Source organism: Chinchilla lanigera, unplaced genomic scaffold (assembly GCF_000276665.1).
Source record: "Chinchilla lanigera isolate Chin_1 unplaced genomic scaffold, ChiLan1.0 scaffold00047, whole genome shotgun sequence".
Taxonomy (NCBI): Eukaryota; Metazoa; Chordata; class Mammalia; order Rodentia; family Chinchillidae; genus Chinchilla; species Chinchilla lanigera.
Genome location: NW_004955448.1, coordinates 255,472 through 278,708, shown reverse-complemented (window position 1 = coordinate 278,708; position 23,237 = coordinate 255,472). Strand labels below are relative to the sequence as shown.

The 23,237-nt window shown below is 45.4% G+C and overlaps 1 protein-coding gene across 2 annotated transcripts in view; it reads left to right on the top strand.

The window, feature by feature from the left end:
* The window catches only part of Mylk3 (myosin light chain kinase 3), a 33,172-nt gene that overhangs the window by 8,743 nt on the left and 1,192 nt on the right, over positions 1-23,237 (top strand). Inside the window, exons 4-13 of one of the 2 annotated variants that reach the window (XM_013518649.1) lie at positions 2,496-2,950; positions 4,442-4,547; positions 5,839-5,932; positions 6,409-6,518; positions 7,499-7,640; positions 12,441-12,511; positions 18,502-18,630; positions 19,871-20,023; positions 21,553-21,685; positions 22,231-23,128. In XM_013518649.1, the coding sequence (XP_013374103.1) occupies positions 2,496-2,950; positions 4,442-4,547; positions 5,839-5,932; positions 6,409-6,518; positions 7,499-7,640; positions 12,441-12,511; positions 18,502-18,630; positions 19,871-20,023; positions 21,553-21,685; positions 22,231-22,269 (1,432 nt within the window). In that variant the 3' untranslated portion in view covers positions 22,270-23,128. Of the gene's footprint in view, positions 1-2,495; positions 2,951-4,441; positions 4,548-5,838; positions 5,933-6,408; positions 6,519-7,498; positions 7,641-12,440; positions 12,512-18,501; positions 18,631-19,870; positions 20,024-21,552; positions 21,686-22,230; positions 23,129-23,237 lie in introns of those variants that run through there. The other variant, XM_005392981.2, reaches the window with a different exon arrangement.

Sequence of the window (23,237 nt, the reverse complement as noted above, 5' to 3'; positions counted from 1 at the left end):
GTGGTGCTTTCAGGAGGATTACACTGGAGGTTCTGGAGGTAGAACTATGGCAGCCCACCCTCAGGATGCTCAGGAACCTGCTGACTCTCACGTGCTTCCCCATTCTGGAGCAACACACATTGGTCGCAAGGCTCACTGAAGGGTACTGGACCTTCTTTTTTTCTCTCAGCAGAGCTTGGTGTCCCTGTGCCTGCCCTGGGCTGCCCTGCACTTTGATTGGGACCCCAGAGCCTGGCTTGGAGGCAAGCTGGTACCTGTGTTTGCTATGGTGACTGGCAGAGTGGTCCAGGTTGTCTGTCTACTGTTATTCTCAAAGGAAACAGGAACCTCCAAGGAAACCTGGCAAGCCTGAGGGAGGGACTCCTGGCAGGCATCCCTGGGCCCAGGCCAGGACTCTTATATATGGAATCTGGGGCTAGGGGTAAACTTTCCATGAACTTGTTAGGACCAAAATGATTCTGAGTGAGAAGCAAAGATCTCTATCTCAGTTTCAGCCCCTGAGCTGAATTCCAGGTAGAAGAAAATGAGGTCACTACCTTGCCCTCTCTTCCTCAGTGTGTGAATATGTGATTGTAAGTTCAGGGTCAGCTGTGATTGGTAGGGGCTTGCTATGTAGAGTGTGCCGATGCCATATCTGAACTTAATGGCACTAAATATTGTAATTGATTGCTAATACCTGCCAGGGGTATGCTCTAGTAAGAAAGCTTTGGACATGCATGTGATGGAATATTATTCAGCCTTAAAAAGGAAAGAAATTCTGACAAATAGTACAACATCAGTGAACCTGGAGCATAACATACTAAGTCAAATAAACCACTTACAAGAAGATAAATACTGTATGAGTCCACAGATGCAGTAACTAGAGTAGTAAAAGAGTTTACTGTGGAGTAGTGTAATAATAAGAAAGCTCTGGACAGTAGAAGTGGCATGTGTCTTAGTTACTTTTCTTTGCTGAGACAAAATACCCAACACCCTAAGTTAAAAAAGGAATTTCGGCTCAGAGTTTGTAGAGTCCGTAGTTGGCCAGCTCCAAAGCAGAGTAGCATGACAGAAGGGCACTGCAGAAGGGAAACAGTTCATGGCATAGCAGGGCAGCAGAAGGCAGCAAGCAGTGATGTAGCAACCAGCAAGTAGCAACCAGCAAGCGGTGACAGCAGCCCTCTTTCTGTCCCTTATATTCTACCCAGGCTACCCGCCCTTAGGGCGGATAGCACTCACAGCCAGGGAGGGCCTTCCCATTATCCACACCCGGAACTATGCCAAACCAATCAGTGGCCTAATTTAGTAATCACACACCCTTGATCCCAGCGTCACACACTCTAGATCTAGCCACCTCTGAAAAGCCCCATATGTATGGGGCTTTGGGGGGACATCTAGATACAAAGCCAGAACAGAATGGAACTGCATGGCAGTGGCTTTGGGGTCATTACATGTCCCACAGATGGGGAGACCAAACAGGGGAGTATTGGCGCTGGCCTTCTCCACTGACTATGGGATAGTCTTCCAGCAACTACCATGCCAGTTTCCTGTGTCCCTGTCTTGGATGAGGCCCAAGATAGGCTTGGGGTGGCTTGACTTAGATACTCCCCTTCCCACAATAGTCCTATGGCGTGGTGTTGGAAGAATTTCTGCCCCCGCCCAATGCTTGGCTCTGGAGAGGCTATCAATCCCTTAGTGCTCACATGGGGCCAGGCACTGCTCTCAGAGGCCCGGCAGCGCAGACAGCTGAACAAAGGCCTTATGAATTTTTTCTTTTTAAAATTGTAATAAAGAACACATCACATAGAACTTACCATCTTAACCTTTAGGGGGCAGCTAAGGAGAGAACCCAGGGCTTCCCGCATGATAGGCAAATGCTGCACCACCAAGCTACGCCCCAGCCCCCGTCCCCACTTGTAAGTCTATGATTCAGTAGTGTTACGTGTGTTCACACTGTTGAGAAACAGATCTACAGAAATTTTTCGTCTTACAAACTGAAACTCTGCACGCATTTAAGAACAACAGCCCATTTCCCATTCCTGTTACCTCAGCCCCTGATAAGCACCATTCTACTGAAAGGGAAGCTGAGGCCCGGAGAAGAGTGGGAAGAATCAGTCTCCCACCTTCAGGCCACAGTCCTCCTGGGGCAGAAGCACATTTCCAGCACCCTCAGAGAGGTCTGGTCCCCACCATGTCCCCTAGGGATCATCTATCTTCAGCCTTTCTGGACCCTCACCTCATGGGATCCCAAAAGTGATGGCACCGTCTGTCCCGAGCTGGCCCCTCCCTTCTGTCCTGTCTGAGCAGGGTGGTCCAGGAGTTGGCGTCTGTTGGTTCCAGCCACAAGGAGACTCTTGCTATTATAACCCTGCTACAACCCTAAGGTCTCCACTTTACACATAGAGGACTGAGGCCAAAGGCAGTGCCGGTGACTGGCAGCAGTCACCTTTGAACCCAGGTCTCTTCTGATGGCAGTTCTTGCTTTTAACCTCCAGGCCCTGTTTCTCTTCCCCTAGGATCTCCGTTGATGTGCACCAGATGAATACGCCTGAGGAACTGCTTGTGACACGAGGGGGCAGCCTTAGACCCGCTCTCCCTACAGAGGCTCCAACAGCTGCCCATCCAGGTGAGCAGGACCTGCCTGGGCCCGGATGCTGCCCCCAGGCCACTACAACTGAGTCAGGAGAGCAGACTTCCCGAGGAGCCCGGGAGATTCCCCCGCCACTGAGGAGGAGCAGCCCCTCAGCAGATGAAGAGAAGCAGTGGTCCGGGGCTGAGCCCATCATAGGACCAAGTCTGGCCAGAAGGGACAAAGGCGATGTTGCTGACGAGGCCCTGGGGATACAGCAGGAAACAGGCCCAGGAGCAGGACCCCCAGGCCCTGTGAGGGACTGCACACCTGGAAGCTTGAGGAGAGCCGGAGCAGGAGGGCAGCTGCCCCCAGGTGCTGAGGCTAGCAGCATGGTTCTGGGTAAGTGAAGCTGTTCCCTGGCTTCACATTGGACAGGAAGCCTGAGGCGGTGGGCGGGAAGCCTGTGCTCCATGGGCTTTCCTGCTGCTTCCAGGGTTGAGTGGTGCAGAGCTGGGGGAGTCCGAGAGATGGACACAGCCTGCTGGTACTTCCCAGGGCGGCAGACTGAGGGATGGGAATGCAAAGGGTGGAAATGAGGTTGGCTGTGGTGGCAGGGGAGGAGAAGACCCATGGGGTCCAACTGGGTTGATTTCTCAAAGCCACCTGCCTACCTCTTCAGCTTTCCGGTATTGGTATCATTTTTTTAGAGACAGGGAAAGCTCCTGTTAAAAAACAAAGACACTAGCTAGTGCGTATGACACCCCCAGCTCTTCCCACTCAGAAAGCGGATTCCCACCAGGGTGAGGAGAGGGCGGCGAGGCTGCTGACCTGCTTGTGGTGTGTGGGGGGTGAGAGGCATCCTTGTGTTCTCTGGGTCACACTCTGAGTGCTCCTCGTAGTCAGAGAGCCAGGAGGGTGCCTGGGAAACCCCTAAACAAGTGCCAGCACATCCTGCTGCACATCTCCCAGCCCCTCACGACAAGCTGCTTCATGTCATCGTTCAGTGTGTGTTCCAGATTCTGCTTTATTCCTTATTTCATATAATATTTCTAGGTATGTCTATCATCTCTGAAGGACACAATTTTTTTTAAAAGCCTTAACCTACATTTACCTGAGTGCTACCTGTCCCTTACTCCCCTGCAGACCATTGTCTGTCCTCCCTCCTGCCCTGTGCCCCAGCTCTGCCTTCTGGGGGTTCCCTGGCTCTTACCCTCTCATGTTTGGTGAGGACGGCTGTCAGGAGACCAAGAGTGGAAGGAGGAAGAGGGTGCATGTGGGTTTCTCCAGCTGCCTCCCTCTTGCACTGGCCTGGATGGTTTCCATAGCAGCCCTTTCCCTGTGAAGACGGTCTCTAGCTGGGTGCCGTAGTGCACATCTCACCCCGGCTACTCAGGAGGATTTGCAGAGAGGCTTGCGACATGAAGGCAAGCCTGGGCAATTCAGTGAGACCCTATCTTAAAAGTAAAATAAAGTAGCAGAGGCTGGTGATGTAGCTTAGTGGTAGAATGCTTGTCTACTGAGAAAACTCCCATCATTGGACTCTGCTCACTGACCCTGTTCCAGGGTGTACTCTTTCCTCTGGACTGCACTGATCCACCCAGGATGAATGGATTGGATGTAACTTTATGGCCTTAAAAAGAACACTGTCCTAGTGGCCAAGAGACCTGGGTTTTAATTCTATCTGTTCTGGCTCATTGTGTGGCCCTTGATGAGTCTCCTTATCTCCCTGGGACTCAGTTTCCCTCTCTGCCAAATGGGAGGCTCACTGAGATGATGTTGAGAAGGGGCTTTCAAATCCCAGGGCTGGGAAACCAGGTGAGGTATAATACAGTGGGTCTGGGAGCGGTGGGTGCATATAGGAGATCCACAGGTCCCTTTTCTCCTGAACAGATGACAGCCCAGCCCCCAGAGCCCCCTTTGAGCACCGGGTGGTGAGTGTCAAGGAGACTCCGATCTCTGTGAGCTACACAGTGTGCCAGCACCAAGTCTTGGGAGGGTAGGTGGATGTCTGCCTCACTGGGGGGAGGGGGGGGCAGGAGCAGGTACGGGGCCCTGCAGGATGGTTCTCAGCCTCAGATCCAGTCCTGCCCAGTGAGAGGTTAAGGAATAGCCCACAGAGAGTGGGAGGAAGAGGAGCCCTAAAGTGCAGGGTAGTCCTGTGGTGTAGGGGTGCAGGAGAGCCCCCAGTAGGATGTGGGAGCAGGAGAGGTGACAGCAGGGCTGACGTGGGTGCAGTGAACAGAAGGACCCTGTGGTACGGAGTGAGTGAGGGCTGTGCCTTGGGATGCAGGAGAGCCTATATGTGTGGAGGACCACCAAGGCGACTCTCTTTAAAAGAGGAGCAATTGCTTCTGTTTTGGCTGAGCCTGACCCTATTTGCATGTATTGATATGTACAGAGCTGGCTAGGACTTTTCCTTATCCCTTCAATTGGCTTTAAGCAATGCACGTCGGTCTAGTCCAGGTGCTGATGGTAGTCTTTGGAGATGGCAGGCGTGTTTCCCCACCCCCTGTTGCTCTCTCGAGTAAGCCAGGATGAGGCAGGATGTGTGAGTCAATGCTCCACACTGTCAGCTGAGATTGAGCCTTGGTAGTACAGGCTATGACTTCCTGGGGCTTCAGAGATTATACATCAGAGCTGAAGCATTAGAGACTATCTCAAACATTAGATATCTCAATGAGTTATGCAGATCACTCTTTCTGCATATCCTTCTCTGTGCATACGACAGAGGTGATTTCAGGCCTCCTACCCAGCCCAGCTCATGGCACTCACATACTTCCTGCCACTCTCACAGTCATCATCCTCAAGCCACTCCTTCTTCACGAGCGAATAAAATCTGGGTTTGGTGGTGGGTATCCCCTTTGTTCTGGATAGCCATCATCATGGCTGGACTTAGGACCCCTTGGTTCCCCATAACCACAGATATGTCTTAGTGTTTTTATTCTCGCCATGGCTTGCACTGGAAGTGGTAGATTGGAATTAACTCACTAGGATTCCTATAACTTTTCATGGGATTGCAAATATAATCTTCCTGGGCCCGGAGGAGGACTGGGAAGGGCTCTGTATACACACGGAGTAGGGTCAGGAGGGTTTCCTTTAGGATTCAGGGTAAACCACATGTTGAGGCACTTATTTTCTAGGGTTCAGCGTAGTCCATGCGGTAGGGGGCAATGGCTAGGGCATGCCCGGGGCAAGGGAGCGGGGACCAGCCCCCAGGGGGAGGGGCTTACCATGCCTGTAGTATACTTCTTGTGCTCTCAGCCTTCTGTGTCCTTCTGTCTCTGTAGGGGTCGATTTGGCCAGGTCCACAAGTGCATGGAGAAGTCCACAGGCCTCCCACTGGCTGCCAAGGTCATCAAAGTGAAAAGTGCCAAGGACAGGGTGAGGCACGTGCCCTGGGCCAGCCAGGTCCTTCTAGCTAAGCTCAGGTCTCCTTCACACCCTTCATAGTCCCCCAGGTCTGCATGCCCCTCCATGCTGAACAGGCAACCAACCCACTGCTTTTCCTGCCTGTTTCCTGTGACTCCCAGAGCCTATGCAGAAGGTGACCTCACACTCTTCAGTCCGTACCCATGTCTGCATGTGTGGGTATCCGGCATGGCTTTGCCTGTGGACCTGTAGGCAGCAACGCCCTTTTTTTCTTGGGCTGCAGGTTTCTTGCTGGGATTCAGGAGGGCTGCCCTAAGGTCCTCTTTGTTGTGAGAATGTGGTTGGGTAGGGAGCCGAGGAGACCTGGCGTGACAGTGGGGCCACAAGGATGGGGGGTGTGTGCCTGTCAGTCCACCTGTCTTGGGAGGTCCAGCTGGCTCCTCTTTTTTACCTGTTTGCTTGGAATCCCCCTCTCTTCTTTCCACAAGGAGGACGTGAAAAATGAGATCAACATCATGAACCAGCTTAGCCATGTGAACCTGATCCAGCTCTATGATGCCTTTGAGAGCAAGAACAGCTTTATCCTTGTCATGGAGTAGTGAGTGTCTTAGAGTGGGGCAGTGGTTTTTCCTTGGGCAGGGCCTTCACTGCAGGAAGAGCTGTCTTTCCTCTCACTGGGAGACCCAGTACTGTGCCATGCCAACCCCACTTTCTAGGCCCGGCTGCTTGGATTCCAGTACAGAGCATGGAGGACAAAGCTATTTAGTCACACAGACTAGTGGCCACTGAGCTTGCTTTGACCTGCAGATGTTATGTCAGTTTAGCTTTAAAAAACTTTAGTAATTTTTAACAAGTTAACTGAACTAGAAACTGAATTTAAAATAAGAAGTTAAATTTAGAAAATTTTAGTAATTACAGGATTTTAGTTGTTAACATTTAGAAATTGGAAGAGTTACTCAATCAAAACTGGACAGTTGGACAGTAATGTTGCATTGGTATTTCTAGCCATACGTAGTGCTGCAGTTTCCAGTGGCTGCCTTCTGTGGACAGGGCCACTGGTCTCCCATAACTACAATCCCTACTATGCCCTCTGGGCCCATTGCCTGGCTCTGAGGCCATGGGTCCAGAGGCCACTTATATTTGTATTTGTATTGCTTTTTTCTTCTGGCAAGGAAACATTTGTCATGTTGTGTATCTGTCAAAAGTGGAAAAGCACAAGATAGATTAAGGATGGTGTGTTTTCAGAAAACTTTTGTCTCACATCTAATCTAATTTTTCAACTTTGGTTTCCTATCCTATAAGTATTCTTTGCCTCCATTGGCAAATAAATTTGCAGCCTTGGCCTAGATTATCCAGAGTGAGACAATCCTGTCTTCCCTTGGCCCCTCATGTCCTTTTTACCCCCTAGACTCTTTGCTGGAATGGCCTGAGCAAAGGTTCTGACACAACCCCAGACGGTGATGGTAGCAGCCCTGTGATTTCTGGTGTACCCAACCTTGACTTCACGTAGACCATCTTCGTGGTGAAAACAGTGGACATGTGCTCATTCTGATGCTTGCTTCTCCTTTCCTCTGGCAGTGTGGATGGGGGTGAACTCTTTGACCGGATCACGGATGAAAAGTACCACCTGACCGAATTGGACGTAGTCTTGTTTACCAGGCAGATTTGTGAGGGAGTACATTACCTCCACCAACACTACGTCCTGCACCTAGACCTCAAGGTGGGTTCTGCCTTTGGCATATGGAATGTGGGCTCCCCAGTTCCCGAACCTCTTGTGCCCCTCATGGCTGAGACCTCTGTCAGCAACACTGGCCTCCGTCTTGTCTCTGCCACCTCATAGTTCTGGAGGCTAGGGCTCCCAGTTGTGCTGCCTCTCTGAGCCTTGGTTCCTCTATCTATAACTTGTAGAAAATTGAATTTTCATATATGAAAATTCAAGGGTTAAAGGATACAGTGAGGATTAAAGGATACAGTGACCTTTTTTTCCTTAAAAAATATGTTTAAGATTAGTTTTTTAAAACTTCAAAAGGAACACATGCTTGTGGTGACAGGTCTAGGCAATATCAAAGTATATAAAATACACAGTGGGAAGTTTTCCTACCCTGTCTGCATGAGAGAGGTTCTCTCTGTGAGTGAGAGGTTTTCCCACCCTATCTCCATGAAGAGAAGACCTCTCTGTGAGCTGCTAGCCTAGTATCACACACAAGCACACACTGGGTATCAGATGATGCATCTTGTTTTTAATTTTGCTTCTTTCAGCTAACAGTGTACTGTAGACATCTTTCCTCATTCTTTTGAAGGGGAAAGTGATACTCTGTTAAATGAAAGCATTGCATTTCCTTTTGTCTCCCAAAAGTTCCTACGCATGTCTTATACATAGAGCCCTGTGCATAATTCCTGGCTGGTAATAAACACTTGATATATGCTGGTCCTTTTATGTGATTTCTCTAGTCCGTGGAGCGAACAGAACATTTCTGCACAGCCTGTCTCGGGCTGGGATGCATTTCCGTGGTTCCTTCAAGTGGGTAGGAAGTGGATGCTGCACCAGTGGTGCGGCACATTGCTCCTTCTGACGATCTTTTCTGATTAGCGTCAGACTGTAAGGTTGGGGCATCGGAAGAATGGTGGATGGGATGGGGACTTGGCCTCAGTATTCTGCTCACTGGAGCTAATTCCAAGCCTCCTGGACAAGCCCTTACAGGGAAGGCACTAGGGAAAGCTCAGGAATATGCTCTATACTTGTGAGTCTAGGACGAGACTTGGGGTAATTTCTGTGACCTTGCAATGTTTGCTGAGGCCCATTTCCCAGCCCAGAGCAAGAATGGTCTTGGTTAGCTGTTGTCTGGTTGTGAACTTTGGGAATGTTCTTTGAGCTCATCAATTGCAAAGTGGGGAGAATAATGCTGCTACAATTTCCTGTGGGTTAGAATACAGAGGAAGCGCTCAGGAACCGTGCTGTCCAATTCAGCAGCCACCAGCCACAAGTCGTAATCATGCACTTGGGATGTAGCTAATGTGACTGAGGAATTTTCAATTTTATTAATTTTAATTGATTTGTATGTAAAAACTGACACTTGATCCAATTTTTGAAAATATTTTAGTATGTTTGGGGCAATGCATATTTACCTCTCAACTATAAATTTTTTGAAATCTAAGCACAGATCAAATAACTCTGAGGAAAATTTAGGGTCTGCATTGAGATGCTCTTTAAGAATGAAGTAGTGAGGGCTGGGGATTTAGCTCAGTGGCAAAAGCGCCTGCCTGGCAAGTGCAAGGTCATGAGTTCGGTTCCCGGTACCAGAGAAAAACCAAAAAAAAAAAAAAAAAAAAAAAAGAATGAAGTAGTGGCTTCAAAAGACAAAGCCTGGGGAGCTGGGTGTGGTGGTACACACCTATAATCCTGGCACTCTGGGAGGCTGAGTTAGGATCATGGTTGGGGCAATTTAGCTAAATTTTGGTGAAGTTTGAGCCCAGCCTGGGCAGTTTAGCAACTTATTAAGACCCTGTCTCAAAATAAAAAAGTAAAAAGAGACTGTAGGTACAGCTCAATGGAAAGGCCCTGGGTTCAGTTCCCAGTACCAAAAGAAAATGTGAAACCATAGCTCACAGAATAGGAGAAGGTATTTCCAAATCATCTACCAAATAGATTTATATCTAGAATATATTTTTAAAAACTCTTACAACTCAATAATAGAAAAAAAAGTCAACTAAAAGTGGTAAAATGGGCCAGGGATGTAGCTCAGTGATAGAGCATTTGCATAGCATGTGTGAGGCCTGGGTGATTCCCAGCAGTGGAAAAAAAAAAGAGAGAGAGAGAGAGAGAGAGAGAGAAAGAAGTGGTGGTAGGATTTGAATAAATATATATCCAGTGAAGACACACAAAGGCCAATAAGGACATGAAAAGATTATCAACATTATTAGTCATTAGTGGAACGTAAATCAAACAATAATGAGATACCATTTCATAACCCCTAGACTAAATAAAATAAAAATAAAAATGACAAACATAAGTGTTAGCTAGGATGTGGAAAAATTTGAACTCTCACACATTATTGACAAGATTAGGGCTGGGCATGGTGGCATATGCCTGTCATCCCAGCACTTGGGAGGCTGAGGCAGGAGGATTGTTGTGAGTTCAAGGCCAGCCTGGGATACAAAGTGAGCTCAAGGCCAGCCTGAACTGCATAGTGAGACCCTGTTTCAAAAAGACACCCCTGCCAAAAAGAGACAAGATTATAAAATTGTACATCCACTTTAAAACCAGTTTGACAATTCCTAAAAGTAGTAAAAATAGGATTACCATATGATCCTGCAATTTCATTCCTAAGAATATGCTTGAAAGAATTGAAACATAAACATGAAAACTTATACACAAATGTCCTTAGCAGTGTGATTCATAACAGCTAAAAAGTAGAAACAACATGGATGTTCATTAACTGATGAATGGATAAATAAAATATGGTATACCCATATAATGGAATGTTATTTAGCCATGAAAAAGAATGAAATGCTTGTAAATATTATGTGGATGAAACTTTAGAACATTATGCCAAATAAAAGATGCTGGACACAAAAAGGCTGCATATTTTATGATTTCATTTATATAAAGTTCTCAGTATAAGCAAATCTTACATTATCAGTTGCCAGAGATTGGAGGAAAAATGGACAGTGAATGATGATAGGTGTGGGATTTTCATGTTTCTTTTTTTTAAAAAAGGGGTCTTACTGTGGTGTTTAGGCTGGTTCTGAATTCATATACAGCCCAAACTGGCCTCAGATTCATGGCAATCCTCCTGCCTTAGCCTCCTGAGTGCAGGGATTATAGGCATGTATCACTCCTGCTAGCTGGTTTTTTTGTTTATTTTTGGTTTTTGAGATAGGGTCTTACTATCAGGTTGGCCTTGAACTCACTATGTAGCCTAAGCTGGCTTTGGACATATGGTGATCCTCCTGTCTCATTTTTTTTTTCTTAAGTGATGAAAATATTTCTAAAATTAGTGGTGATCACTGCACAACTCTGTGAATATACTAAAAAGTCATGCTGGGGGTGGTGGCACACGCCTGTAATCCCAGCACTTTGGAGGCTGAGGCAGGAGGGTTGTTGTGAGTTTGAGACCAGCCTGGGCTACAAAGTAAGTTCAAGACCAGCGTGAACTGCATAGTAAGACATTGCTTGAAAAAGACGAAAAAAAAGGCCACTAAATTGTATACTTTAAAATGGTGAAATTTATAGTATATTTCAATAATGTTATAAAAATGTTTATGTTTCTTTTTACTTTCTTAATATGACTGCTAAAACTTTGACATTTTATATATATGGCTCCCTTTATATATCCATGTTGGACAGTGTTGTTATAAAGAAGAGATTTTTTTTACTCAGCATGGTAGTGCACACCTGCAATCCCAGCCCTAGCACTCAGAAGGCTGAGGCAGGAGGATCCCTGTGAGTTTGAGGCCAGCCTGAAACTCATAGCAAGACCCTGTCTCAAAAAAAAAAAAACAAAACCCATAGATTTTTAAACATCACTCTTCAGTACCTGAGGAATTTGCATAACCCCACTATTGCATAAACAAGCAAATCTTACATTGGAAGATTAGTACCTGACATTTGTTGGTTGTAAAGTTTGTCATACACATTACATCATGCGATCCTCCCACCCTTCCAGACAGACAGGTAGGAAGTGGTTATTGTTCCCATTTTAAAGCTAGAGATACTGAGGTTCGAGAATGGAAAAGACCTCATCTAGGGCTACAGGACCAGGAATAGACCCCTGGACCTCAGGCCCTAGATTCTAGGTCTCTGGGATTAGTCTGTCATAAACCTTCCATCTCCGCACCCCATCCTACCCCACAGAATCATGCACAAGCAGCAAGTATCGTTTCAGGCTCTCTTGGAGCCTCAGAGTTGATCTGAAAGACCCAAAAGAAGAACCATGTCACGGCTACCAGCCACCACCACCCCACCGTCACAGCTGTCACTGCATACTGCAGGCTGTCATTTAGCAGCTCTACTTCCACACCAGACCAGTGATGCTGTAGCTTCCCTGGTGTGATTCTCATGTCGTGGATCAGGGCTGAGGTCTGGGCGTGAGGACTTTTAAAGCTTCCCTGACAAACCTCATGTGTTGCCCCAAGCCGAAAGTGCACCACAGAGGTTTTTGATTTGGCTTCCATAGTGATATAGGCGAGGTTAAAAGTATGAGTTTTCACACACAAAAAACTGCATTTCTGGATCCCCTGAAGGACTGAGAAATGGCTCTTGTGCCCGTACTCCTGCATGCTGACCAGGCTGGGCTGAGCAGTGGCAGTCCTGTGACACCCACTGGCCACGGTGAGCCTATAGTCTCACAGCCTACTGTATTTATTGTAATTATCTGTCTAAGCCCCAACGGCGGCCCTGAGCCACGTGCTGGCCCCTGAGGCAGGAAACTGAGGTCTGTAGGTATAGCGTACCTAGATACGCGGCTGCTGCGAACCTCCTAGGCTGCTCACTGGGATAAGCAGACTTCTTCTTTTCCAGCCAGAGAACATACTGTGTGTCAGTCAGACAGGACACCAAATTAAAATCATTGACTTCGGGCTGGCCAGAAGGTAAGGGGATTTTATTTTGATACATCAACAAAAGTTCTTGTAGTTCTCTGGGGCATGGTTACAGAACTTGAGTTTGGGATGGAAGCAGGGAAGTGCTGTCACTCAGAGGCCAGTGATCGTTGGCTTGCAGGCTGGCCTTGTTCCTACTGCTGTGGGATTAACTGTGCTTCAAACTTCCTATCTGAGAAGAGAGCACAATTGCTAAAGGGGGAGGCTGAGTGGGTGCTAGCAACTCACTTCTATGGATGTGCAGGCATCTGGGCCCAGCTATGCTGGCGTATGTGATACTCCGGAAATGATGAGGCTCAATATGAAAACACATGTGTGACAGAGTAGGGAAGTGCCATCCACTGGCCGAGTGGTCCTGGAACCACTCAAGCCGGGTTATTGGTACGTGGTGGCACAGGGTGACTGCTGAGGGCCAAATGAAATTGCATGTGGGCATTGCCAATCCGTCCTGTGAGTGTGGTGTGGTTCTCAATTCTCAGTGCCTTAAAGTGAACACTGCATATAATTTTAAAAAATATCTTAAAGTTCCTTAAAATGTTTGAAGCCTTGTAGACTATTCTATACAATCCTATCCAGTCATAAGTATGGTAAACACGGCCTCGCAGGCCCTTTGCTCATGACAGTTATGTTGGAGTCTTACCAGGGGCTGTAGCAGACCCTTGGTGTTTAGGAGGCCTCCCCATCCCCACCCCCCAGGCATCCCCTGTTCTTAAGTATGTATGGCAGTAGTATGCTTGTCCTACAGGCTTTCTCCCGAAGTGTTTCCTCCAAGAACAATTTTTCTCTAGGAATTACATATTTTCTGGGTTGGCCTTAGTACTACAGCTGCTGGATTTTCAATTCTTTCTCAAATTTCTCTCTCTTTTTATTTGTTTGTTCATTTGTTTGATTTTGGTCTTTTGAGACACAGGCTAACCTCAAACTCGGGACAGTCCTCTCACCTTAGCCTCCCAAGTGCTGGGATTACAGGCACATGCCACCATGTCTGGATTCTCTGTCATCTTGATGAGTTTTTCCCACAAAATAGTTGTCCTGGTTGCTTTATGAGGGGTCAGGTCTCCTCCACTCCATCTACAAGTAGAAGGAAGCAGAGCCTGGACCCATAGGGGCCAAACTGCTCATGGGGCTCAGCTCTAGTTTCCTGAGCTTGTTCCCAGGCAGCAGCCAACACCACAGAGGAAAACTTCAAAGTCACTCTTCCCTGGTGAAAGTGGCAACTCTGACCTATTTCTAGGGGTGAGAGGTGCATTTTTAGTGCCCCATGTGCTTTTGGGTAACAGCAGAAGGAAGTTCTAGCATCCCACTTCACCTTCAGGGTCTCCATTGTGCATAAACATTATAAAATCCCCCTAACCTAAACACCTAAAAGTCACATTCAAGTCCAGGATGGTGGTGCATGGCTATAATTCCAGCATTTTGGGAAGCTGAGACAGGAGGGCTGATTGCAAGTTTGAGTCTCACCTGGGCAATTTAGCAAGACCCTATCTCAAAATTTTAAAAATTACAAAGAGTGCTGAAGATGTAGCTCAGTGGTAGCTACATTGATCCCTGGTACAATACTTAAAAAAAAAACATCACCTTCAACCCATAATATAAAAAACCTGCATATTGTTCCCAAAATTAAGTATAATTGAAAAATAATGAATATTTAAAACTTTTCAAAAATGATTACAGTACAAGATACATTACCATCAATCATGCTTAAAGTACTCCCCCTTGCTTTGAACAAAATTATCTCATCATTCTTGCCACTATCTGAAGCAGTTCCGGAAGCTCCTTTCCATGACTGTATTTTTTACACTGTTGTGGCTACCTCGTGCCCTGAATCGATTCAAAACATTTACCTTCCATGGTCATTTTGACTTTGGGGAAGAACCAGAAGTCACATGGTGTCAGACCTAGTGAATAAGGTGGATGAGGACACACAAATGTTTTATGAGCCTGCATTTCTGCGGAATGGCATTTGGCAGCATGATTCATAATTTTATCACTCCTGGTAAAAACACAAAAGAGGGCTTCCAGAACTGCTCCAGAAAGTGGCAAGAATGGTAGGATAAGAAAGTTTGAAGCAAGGTGAGTATTTTGAGAGGGATTAATGATCATGTGTCTTTTACAGTAATAAATTTTAAAAATTTAATCATTTCCCATCTATTTAGACCATATCATAATGTTTCCAAATTTGGAATTATCTTACACACTTGCATGTCTTAAATGCTAGAACATATTGCTACCTGCTCCCCAATGGGCCATTTATATTTTTTCCCTAATCACCCGGCTTCCCTGCACCAGGAAATGTATTGGCTCAAAGTAACCATATATCTGCATATGTAACTATGGCCCTTTGGGGAGCCACAGTTTCATATAATAGCTTTTTTTTTTTCATAATTTTTTGACCCTCAAGAACCATTTCTTGCCATGTGTGGTGGTGCGCACCTGTAATCCCAGCACTCGGGAGGCTGAGGCAGGAGGATCGTTGCGAGTTTGAGACCAGCCTGGGCTACAAAGTGAGCTCAAGGCCAGCCTGAACTGCATAGCGAGACCCTGTCTCAAAAAGACAAAAAAAAAAAAAGAAAAGAAAAAAAGAACCATTTCTCATTCACTGAGGGGCAATACTGTCTTCACTGAGAATGCACACAAGTGTATGCAGTACGTTCAAATGTCAGATGACCAGTTGCCACATGAATTCAGAGCAGAAAGCAACCACAAGAAGCTCCTGGAAGGGCTGGGGATATAGCTCAGTGGAACAGTGCCTACCTGGCAAGCACAAGGTCGTAAGTTTGATTCCTGGTAGCAAAGAAGCTCCTGGAGTTGAGGAAGGCCTCCCTAAACAGCGAGAAGAGGCAGGCAGGATTTATTATTTACAGGCAGTTACTTGCAGGCAAATGTTTTATCACCAGCTTGAAAGCCAACTTTTGCTCATTTTCGTGTAATACCACAGAATGCAGAGTTGGGAGGAGATGCACACAGTGCAAGTCGGATGAGCAGAGTGTGCTGGAAGGAGGCAGGGAGACAGTGCGGGCTGTGGGGCCGAGAGTGAGACATACGCCCTGTATGAGCCACCAGTCTAGGGAAGATACTGCAGGTGAGTGCACTAGTGAGGAGTCCTGAATGCGAGGCCTAAATGCTTGAGTGGTGTCTTTTAGGCCACTGGGTCTTACCTACCTGGCAGGGAGGTGAAAGGGACTGGAAGTCAACTTACCAAGAAATGAGTTAGCCAGAAGCTTGCCTGGGAGTGGCCAGTCCACCCCAAACTGCCAGGGTCTTTAACCTGGTCAAGGCCATCAGTGAGGATAACTCTGCCAGCAGTAGGAGAGGCGGAAGGCAAGTCCAGGAAGACACATACAGGGAACAACCTCTAAGAGAAGCCACCTTTGTGAATATGCTGGGCACACTCACTGCTGGGCAGGAAACTGCACTTGATGGGTCTGGGTTGGCAGAGCCACGACTTCTGACTAGAAGACAGGCAGAAAACATCAAAAACATCCTCAGTTGTCTGGGATGGGCCAGTCAACCAAATGATCATTTGACAAGCTGACTTTTGCTAAATTGGTTTTTGAAAACTGGCCTGCTTCTTGGGAAGTGTATCCTTCCACAAGGAAGGCTCTGTCAGGGGTCATTCAGGTTGAGAAAGCATATTCTGCACTGCAGAAGAGTGAAGTATGTATGAAGAGAGGGAAAGTGCCAATTTCCCTCTTACTGCAAACTATAGAAAAGGAAGTTTTTATTTCTGGCTGGGGCCAGGAGAAGGTGTTGAAACTGTGGTGGTGGCATGGTCTGTGAGTGAGAGTCATGTGAATCTTTAGGCTGTAACTTGCAGTAAGGGAGACCAGGACCACCCAGGCTGGGCAGTGACCCCATGGGTGATCTAAGTAGTAAGATGTCCTCGGCCACGGGTCATAAGGGGAGTGGAAACATCTTAAGCTGGTTCTCTATCATGTTGGGAGTCTCCAAACTCCCAGGCTGGGGCTCAGATTGCAATCAGAACACAAATCCATCTCATCAGATCCTTTGGCAGGGTGAGGGGGCACTCATACTCCTGTGAGGTTTCCTGTGTGGCCGGGGGAAGTGGCTTGCAGGGGTTAGGAGAGTAGGGAAGGCTGTTTCTCTGGGTTTGGCTCCTGAGGCCTAAGTCTGGGTCCATTTCCAGTGCAAGGGAGGAGCAGGCTGCCAGAGGAGGGTTCCGCTGCCTGCCAGTTCCCTGGCTTCCCACCAGCCCCTTGTTGCCCTTCTCCTGGACAGATGTGGGCCTTGTTGACTTCCGGTCTGTGTTTGCCTGGCTCCCAACAAATTTGGGAGAGGGGACTGCTCTTTAAAAACCGGTTTGAAGGAAGCAGGGCACTTTGGCAGAATAAATTATTTGAGTCATTTTTATTATTTTTATTCTTAATTGCCTCATCTATAATATGGGGCCAATAATCTTAGCAATTTCAAAGGGCTATTGTGAGGATGAAAAGAGGTAATACTGGCATGTAAATCTTCTAGCATGGTGCCTGGAAGACAGGAAGTACCCTCCGGATTTGCACTAGAGACTTGCTTCTCCTTTAATAGTGATTCTAAAAAGTTTTTTGCCACCATTTTCTATCTCAGCCATCAACTCCCTTTCTAGCCCTTGCTTGCACTTGATGTCCATAACCTTTCTGATTTTTTTTGAGACAGTGTCTCACTTTGTAGCTCAGGCTGGCCTTGAAATACTACGTAGCTGGGGCTGACCTTGAACTTGTGGTGATCCTCTTGCCTCAGCCTCCAGAGTGCTGGGATTAAAGGCGTACCACACCTGGCTCTGATTCTTTCTTTTTGGAATTGTGGTTTTAAAAAAACAATACAATATAAAATTTACCACCCAGTGTCTATCAATGGAGCAGTGGATAAAGAAATGTGGTACAGCATATATACCCAGTAGAATATTGTTCAGCCTTAAAAAAAGAAGTCCTGTCATTTGAGACAGGATGTATACATTGGAAGGACATTGTGTTAAGCAAAAACAGCAGGCACAGAAAGACAAATAAAGCATGATCTCACTGATGTGTGGAATCTAGAACTCACAGGAGTATACAGAATGGTGGTCACCCGGGGCAGAGCCAGTGTCACTGGGGAGATGCTGGCTAAAGGGTACAAATTTTTAGTTAGGTAAAAAAAAATAAGTTCAAGAGACCCACTGTACAACATGATGTTAATAACAATATATTGTCTACTTAAAAACCATTAAGAGAATAGATTTGAAGTGTTCTTGTCACATATAAGTGAAATAATCCATATGTTAATTCATTTAATTTAGGCAGTTCAAAATGTATACATATAATAAAACATCATGTTGTAAACTGTAGATATTCATAACTTGTCATTTAGGATAAATTAATGAATTAAAAAATTACCATCTTAATACTTACCTGTGCAGTTCAGGAGCACAGCTGTAGTCTACTGCCTTGTTGAGTAATCTCCAGAACATTTCATCTTGCAAAACTGACACTTTTTCCAGTTTCCCTACGTGCTAGTTCCACTGATTTAAATATGCGAGCCATCCTGGTGGGTAGGAAGCAGTATCATATCATGGTTTTGATTTGCACTCCCTAGTTATCATGGTGATACGCATCTTTTCCTCTTTTTCTAATTTTAATGTTATCCTCCAACCACATGGAGTACACCAATAGCTGTCTCCGCCTAACGTCTCCCACCTTGTTTGTTTGTACCTGCCCACATGGGTACAGTTGAATAAGATCTAAGGGTATTCTTTCTTTCCACTTTAGACTGTAAATATCTGGAAGAGGACTGTGGTTTTCCGATTCTGCTGATAACTTAGAAAAGCATGAAGGTTGAGGGGGCGGTGCGATTATTTCCCCAGTAAAATATATACTTAGTTTGAATTTGAGGCCAAGGCAATGTGCCTGAGGGTAAGGTTTCAAGAATGCCTCCTCCCATGGGAATCAGTCCCTTCCCCTCAACTCCCCCCAGCCTCCTACCTGTTTCTCCGCACTCCTCTCCAGGTACAAGCCTCGGGAAAAGCTGAAGGTGAACTTTGGTACTCCTGAATTCTTGGCCCCGGAAGTTGTCAACTATGAGTTTGTCTCTTTCCCCACTGACATGTGGAGCGTGGGAGTCATCACCTATATGCTGTGAGTGCTCCAGAGGCCTGGCTCTGACGTGGGGCTGGGGCCATCTGTTTTACTTCGCCTACTCTGACAAGCAGCAAAAATTTGAAGTTTATTTGGGAAGTATCCTAGGAAACATCAGTAGAGTAGGGCAGAGAGATGGGGAAGAAAAAGCAGTGAAGGTCTATTATGAGCCAGTTTCTTCCTTTAAATTGATCCTGTTTGTAATTTATCACTTCTCGTAGGCTGATGTTGGGTAAAAATTGAGATACGCAGATGTCATTCCCCAAAGTAAAGGTCTGAATGCCTTAGGCTTCAGCAGTATGAAAATCATGGGCTGAGCTGTCAAGTTTTTTTGATACACATAAAATAAGAACTAAAAATAACTAAAGGTACTAATGACCAGAAGTAAAACCCACCTGTGAAAACCTGGAGTTTATTCCCGCTGGGAAACTTCTCTCCACTGTGGAACACTCACCCAGTTATTTAATTTATATACAAACCCTCATTAGTTATTGTTTGTGGGCTGGGCTCAGGTGTCCGGGATTGAATTAACTTCCTGATACTTCTGGGCGTGTAAAGCAAGCTTGAACTGGAGAAAAAGCCCTTCAGCAAAGAAATGAAGATGCTTTGGTGCAAGTGGGGGTGGACTGCACCAAGGGGATGCTGCCAGGGGACAGGACACTATTGTGTCCCCAACCTGGTCACTGCTGACCCAGGGCTCCCTGCTTTCTTCTCTCCAACTGTGGGCTTCCCGTGGTTCTCTTCTTAGGGACCCAAATCATGTTTTACTTCTTGTCCTACTGCACAACTGCTGGCCTGTGTTCCTGTACTTTGCGTGTGTCTGGTACCAGCCCAGGGAAGTTTGTAGCCCCAGGGCCAGCCCGCTAGGCTGTGAGGTGAGGGTAGTATCTAAATGATCCAGACTCGCAGAGAAATACAGAGGGCTATTTCAAAATTAAATCAACATGTACTAAATTACTGGGTATACTGAGTCAGGCTCGCATTTTTCTTTACCTCGGAGATAGGGGGGAAAACAGGTGAAGGTGATGGAAGACTTATTCTGAACATCCTTCCACCTCCTGCTTACTATTAATACTTACTATTAACATATCCCGTGGAGAAGTAATAGAGCTACTACACTTGTCTTGAACTCTGTTGGTTCTACTTAGGTCTGCCGAGGCCTTGTAAATTTCTTCTGTTGAAGCATTTGGTAAGTGTGGCTTCCATTTACTGTGCTGATGCTCCTTTCTCTCCTCTGTAGACTCAGTGGTTTGTCCCCATTTCTAGGGGACACAGATGCAGAGACCATGAATTTCATTGTGAACTGCAGCTGGGACTTTGATGCTGACACCTTTGAAGGACTGTCAGAAGAGGCCAAGGATTTTGTTTCCCGTCTACTTGTCAGAGAAAAGAGGTACTCTGCCGCTGTCACTAGGGGCCCATCTGCTCTGGGCATCGGGTGGGGCCACTGCAGCTGGAGCCCTTTTTTCTTTAGGATTTCTTAGTCTGCTACTTCTCTGGAATAATAGTGAGAGCAGAGAGGAAAAAAAAGAAATCAACAACAACTAGGAGCATGAACTACAGATTTGCTTTAGAAAGTATGTTTGTAAATGGTCCTATTTCTAAATTATCACTTTTCATAGGCTAATGTTGAAAAGAAGTTGAGACATGCAGATGTCATTCCCCAGAATAAAGATCTGAATACTTCATTTCTTAATGATGAAAGCCTACTTGGGCTTCAGCAATTCTATATGTCATACAGTAAGCCACTGATTTTTTTTTATGCTCACATAAAATAACTGAAAACAACCAAAACTATTAATAACCCAGAAATAAAGACCACCTGTGGGCAAGTGAAGTTTTTTTCCAGTGGGAACTCTAGAATTCATTGTGAAACACTGCTTCCAAGTTACAGTTTTTGTTTTGGTTTTTTGAGCCAGGGTCTCACTGCATAGTTCACACTGGCCTTGCACTCACTGTGTAGCCCAGGCTGGCCTCGAACTGGCTTCGATCCTCTTGCCTCAGCATTCCCGAGTTCTGGGATTAAAGGTGTGCATTACTAAGGCCCAAGCACATGACCTCTGACATAGCTCATTGTTCTCTGCTTTTCACAATTTTATTTCTGATTGTGAGAGGTTATGTGAGAGGAAAAAAATTCTAATTAAAATGAATATACTGTGAAGGAGAAGTGAGCTTCTGTCAAGTGGCATGTTCTTTTGCTTCTTTTGTTTGAAATGTTTAATTTTAATTAGTGCATATTGTGGTACCTAATGACTGCCTTCATCATGAGGAGTTGGTACATGGACAGACACGTCCTAATTCTTTTTACTTCTCCTTCCCCCTCCCTCCTTCCATCTCTTGGTCCCCTTCCTATTTGCAAAAGATCTCCCTTCTTCCTATTGTCTTTTATTTTGCTCTTTAAATTATTTAACGTTTGAGTTTCTCATACAAGAGAAACCATGCAATATTTAAACTTGTGTGTCTGATTTGTTTCACTTAACATTTCCTACAAATGCCACAAATTTATTCTTGTTTGTGGCAGAGTGGTATTCTATTGTGTATAAATACATTTTCTTTCTCCATTCTTTTGCTTTTTTATTTTAAAAAACTAACAAAACAACAGTAAAGACAAAATCAAAACAATCCTAGGCATAGTCAGCCTTTCTGCACTGCCTCAGTTTCCCAGGCCTCGCTGGGAGGTGCTGATTAATCACTCTAACACATTCCCTCTTTGAGGTCAAGGAACATTTTGCTGGTGACTTATTACTTACTGGCCTTTTTAAAAGGGCAGTTTTGGACAAGTTCCCTTTTTGATACATGACATGAATCTGCCAGGATGATAAAAATGTTCTACTGACTCAGGATTCCTGCCCTATCAAATGGTTTCTGGTAGCCAGAAAAGGCAACCCCAACTAAAAGTTTCAACTGATGTTTATTTCACAGCTGCAGAATGAGTGCCACCCAGTGCCTGAAACATGAATGGCTGAACGATTTGCCTGCCAAAGCCTCAAAATCCAAAGTTCATCTCAAATCCCAACTACTCTTGCAGAAATACATGGCCCAGAGAAAATGGAAGGTATTTTGTGTTTCTCTCAGTAAAGAAAGCATTTGTCTTCTGACTTTGGAAAGAACAGTTACTAAATTTTTACATATTTTAAAATTATAATTAGATTATTTCGAGGAGAAAAAAAATCTCATTTTAAAAGCTGCTAGCTTGATTAAAATAAGCCAGAAGCCAGAAGCCAGAAAATAACTGATATAAAAGTGTCATTTAGTTTGTGGTTAAACACACTTAAAGTGATAGAATGAAGTTGAGCATATAAGATATGCTCAAAATATATAGTGAATGTTTAAATTAAAAAAAATTATTACAGTGAAAGACACATAGCCATTAATTCTCCACAAAATACTTCCTCTTGCTTCACACATAACTGTCCCATCATTTTTACCACTTTCTGATAGTTTTTCTGGAAGTCCTGAGGTGTGATAAAAAATAAAAGTGAATGGGATGCTGAATGTCACCCAACAGAAAGGCAGCTCATGAAAATATGACGCTATGTTTTGTTTTGTTTTGTTTTTTTGTGGTACCGGGGATCAAACTCATGACCTTATGCTTGCTAGGCAGGCGCTGTGCCACTGAGCTACATCCCGGCTCCATGATGCTATGTTTTCATCCACCTTTCTTTACCGGATCTGGCATTGAGACTTCTAGTTCTTCCCCAGTCAAAATGATCATGAGAGATAAGATGCTTTGAATCCATTCAGGACATCAAGGCAGCTACAACAGCGCAACTAAAGACACTCACAAAGAGCACAAAGAGCCTGATTCATCCCCATTTCAGAAATGGGCTGTGGGAAATCTCTATTGTTTTAAAAGCTTTATAACTTTGTTTATAACAGACCTTTTGGTAACATGGACACAGACCCTACCTTAACAGTAGTTATCATCAAGGGAAGTGGCTTTCCCACATTTTGGTGCTGATGGAATGCTGAATGTCACCCAACAGAAAGGCAGTTCATGAGAACATGACGCTATGTTTTACTGATCATCATAAAACACAAAATAAGGTGGGGCCCATACCTCCATGGCACAGGATCCTTACTAGGCCTAAGACCCTGGGATAAAACCCCAGCACCAAAACAAAACCAAACGCTCCCAAAACAAAAAACAAAACACCTTTACCTAGGGAATCAGCACACAAGCAAATATATACATGTACATATACATATAAAGCAAAAACTTCACATTTATTCTAACATACTGTGATACATTCTATCTTCTATTCTATGCCATTTAATTTTATTAAGAAATAGTTGTTTGTGGTCTAAAAATTTGATTTTACAACCCCTAGGTGGCTTGTGAATTACAATTTGAGAAACACTGTTCTAGTTTTAAGTAGGGTGTTCTACTTTTCATGTGAAAGAATATCTTACCTTCTCGCTGGGATGGTGGCCCATGCCTATAATCCCAGCACTCAGGAGGCTGAGGCAGGAGGATTGTTGCGAGTTCGAGACCTGAGGCAGGAGAATTGTTGCGAGTTTGAGACCTGCCTGGGCTACAAAGTGAGCTCAAGGCCAGCCTGAACTGCACAGCGAGACCCTGTCTCAAAAAGACAAAAAAAAAAAAA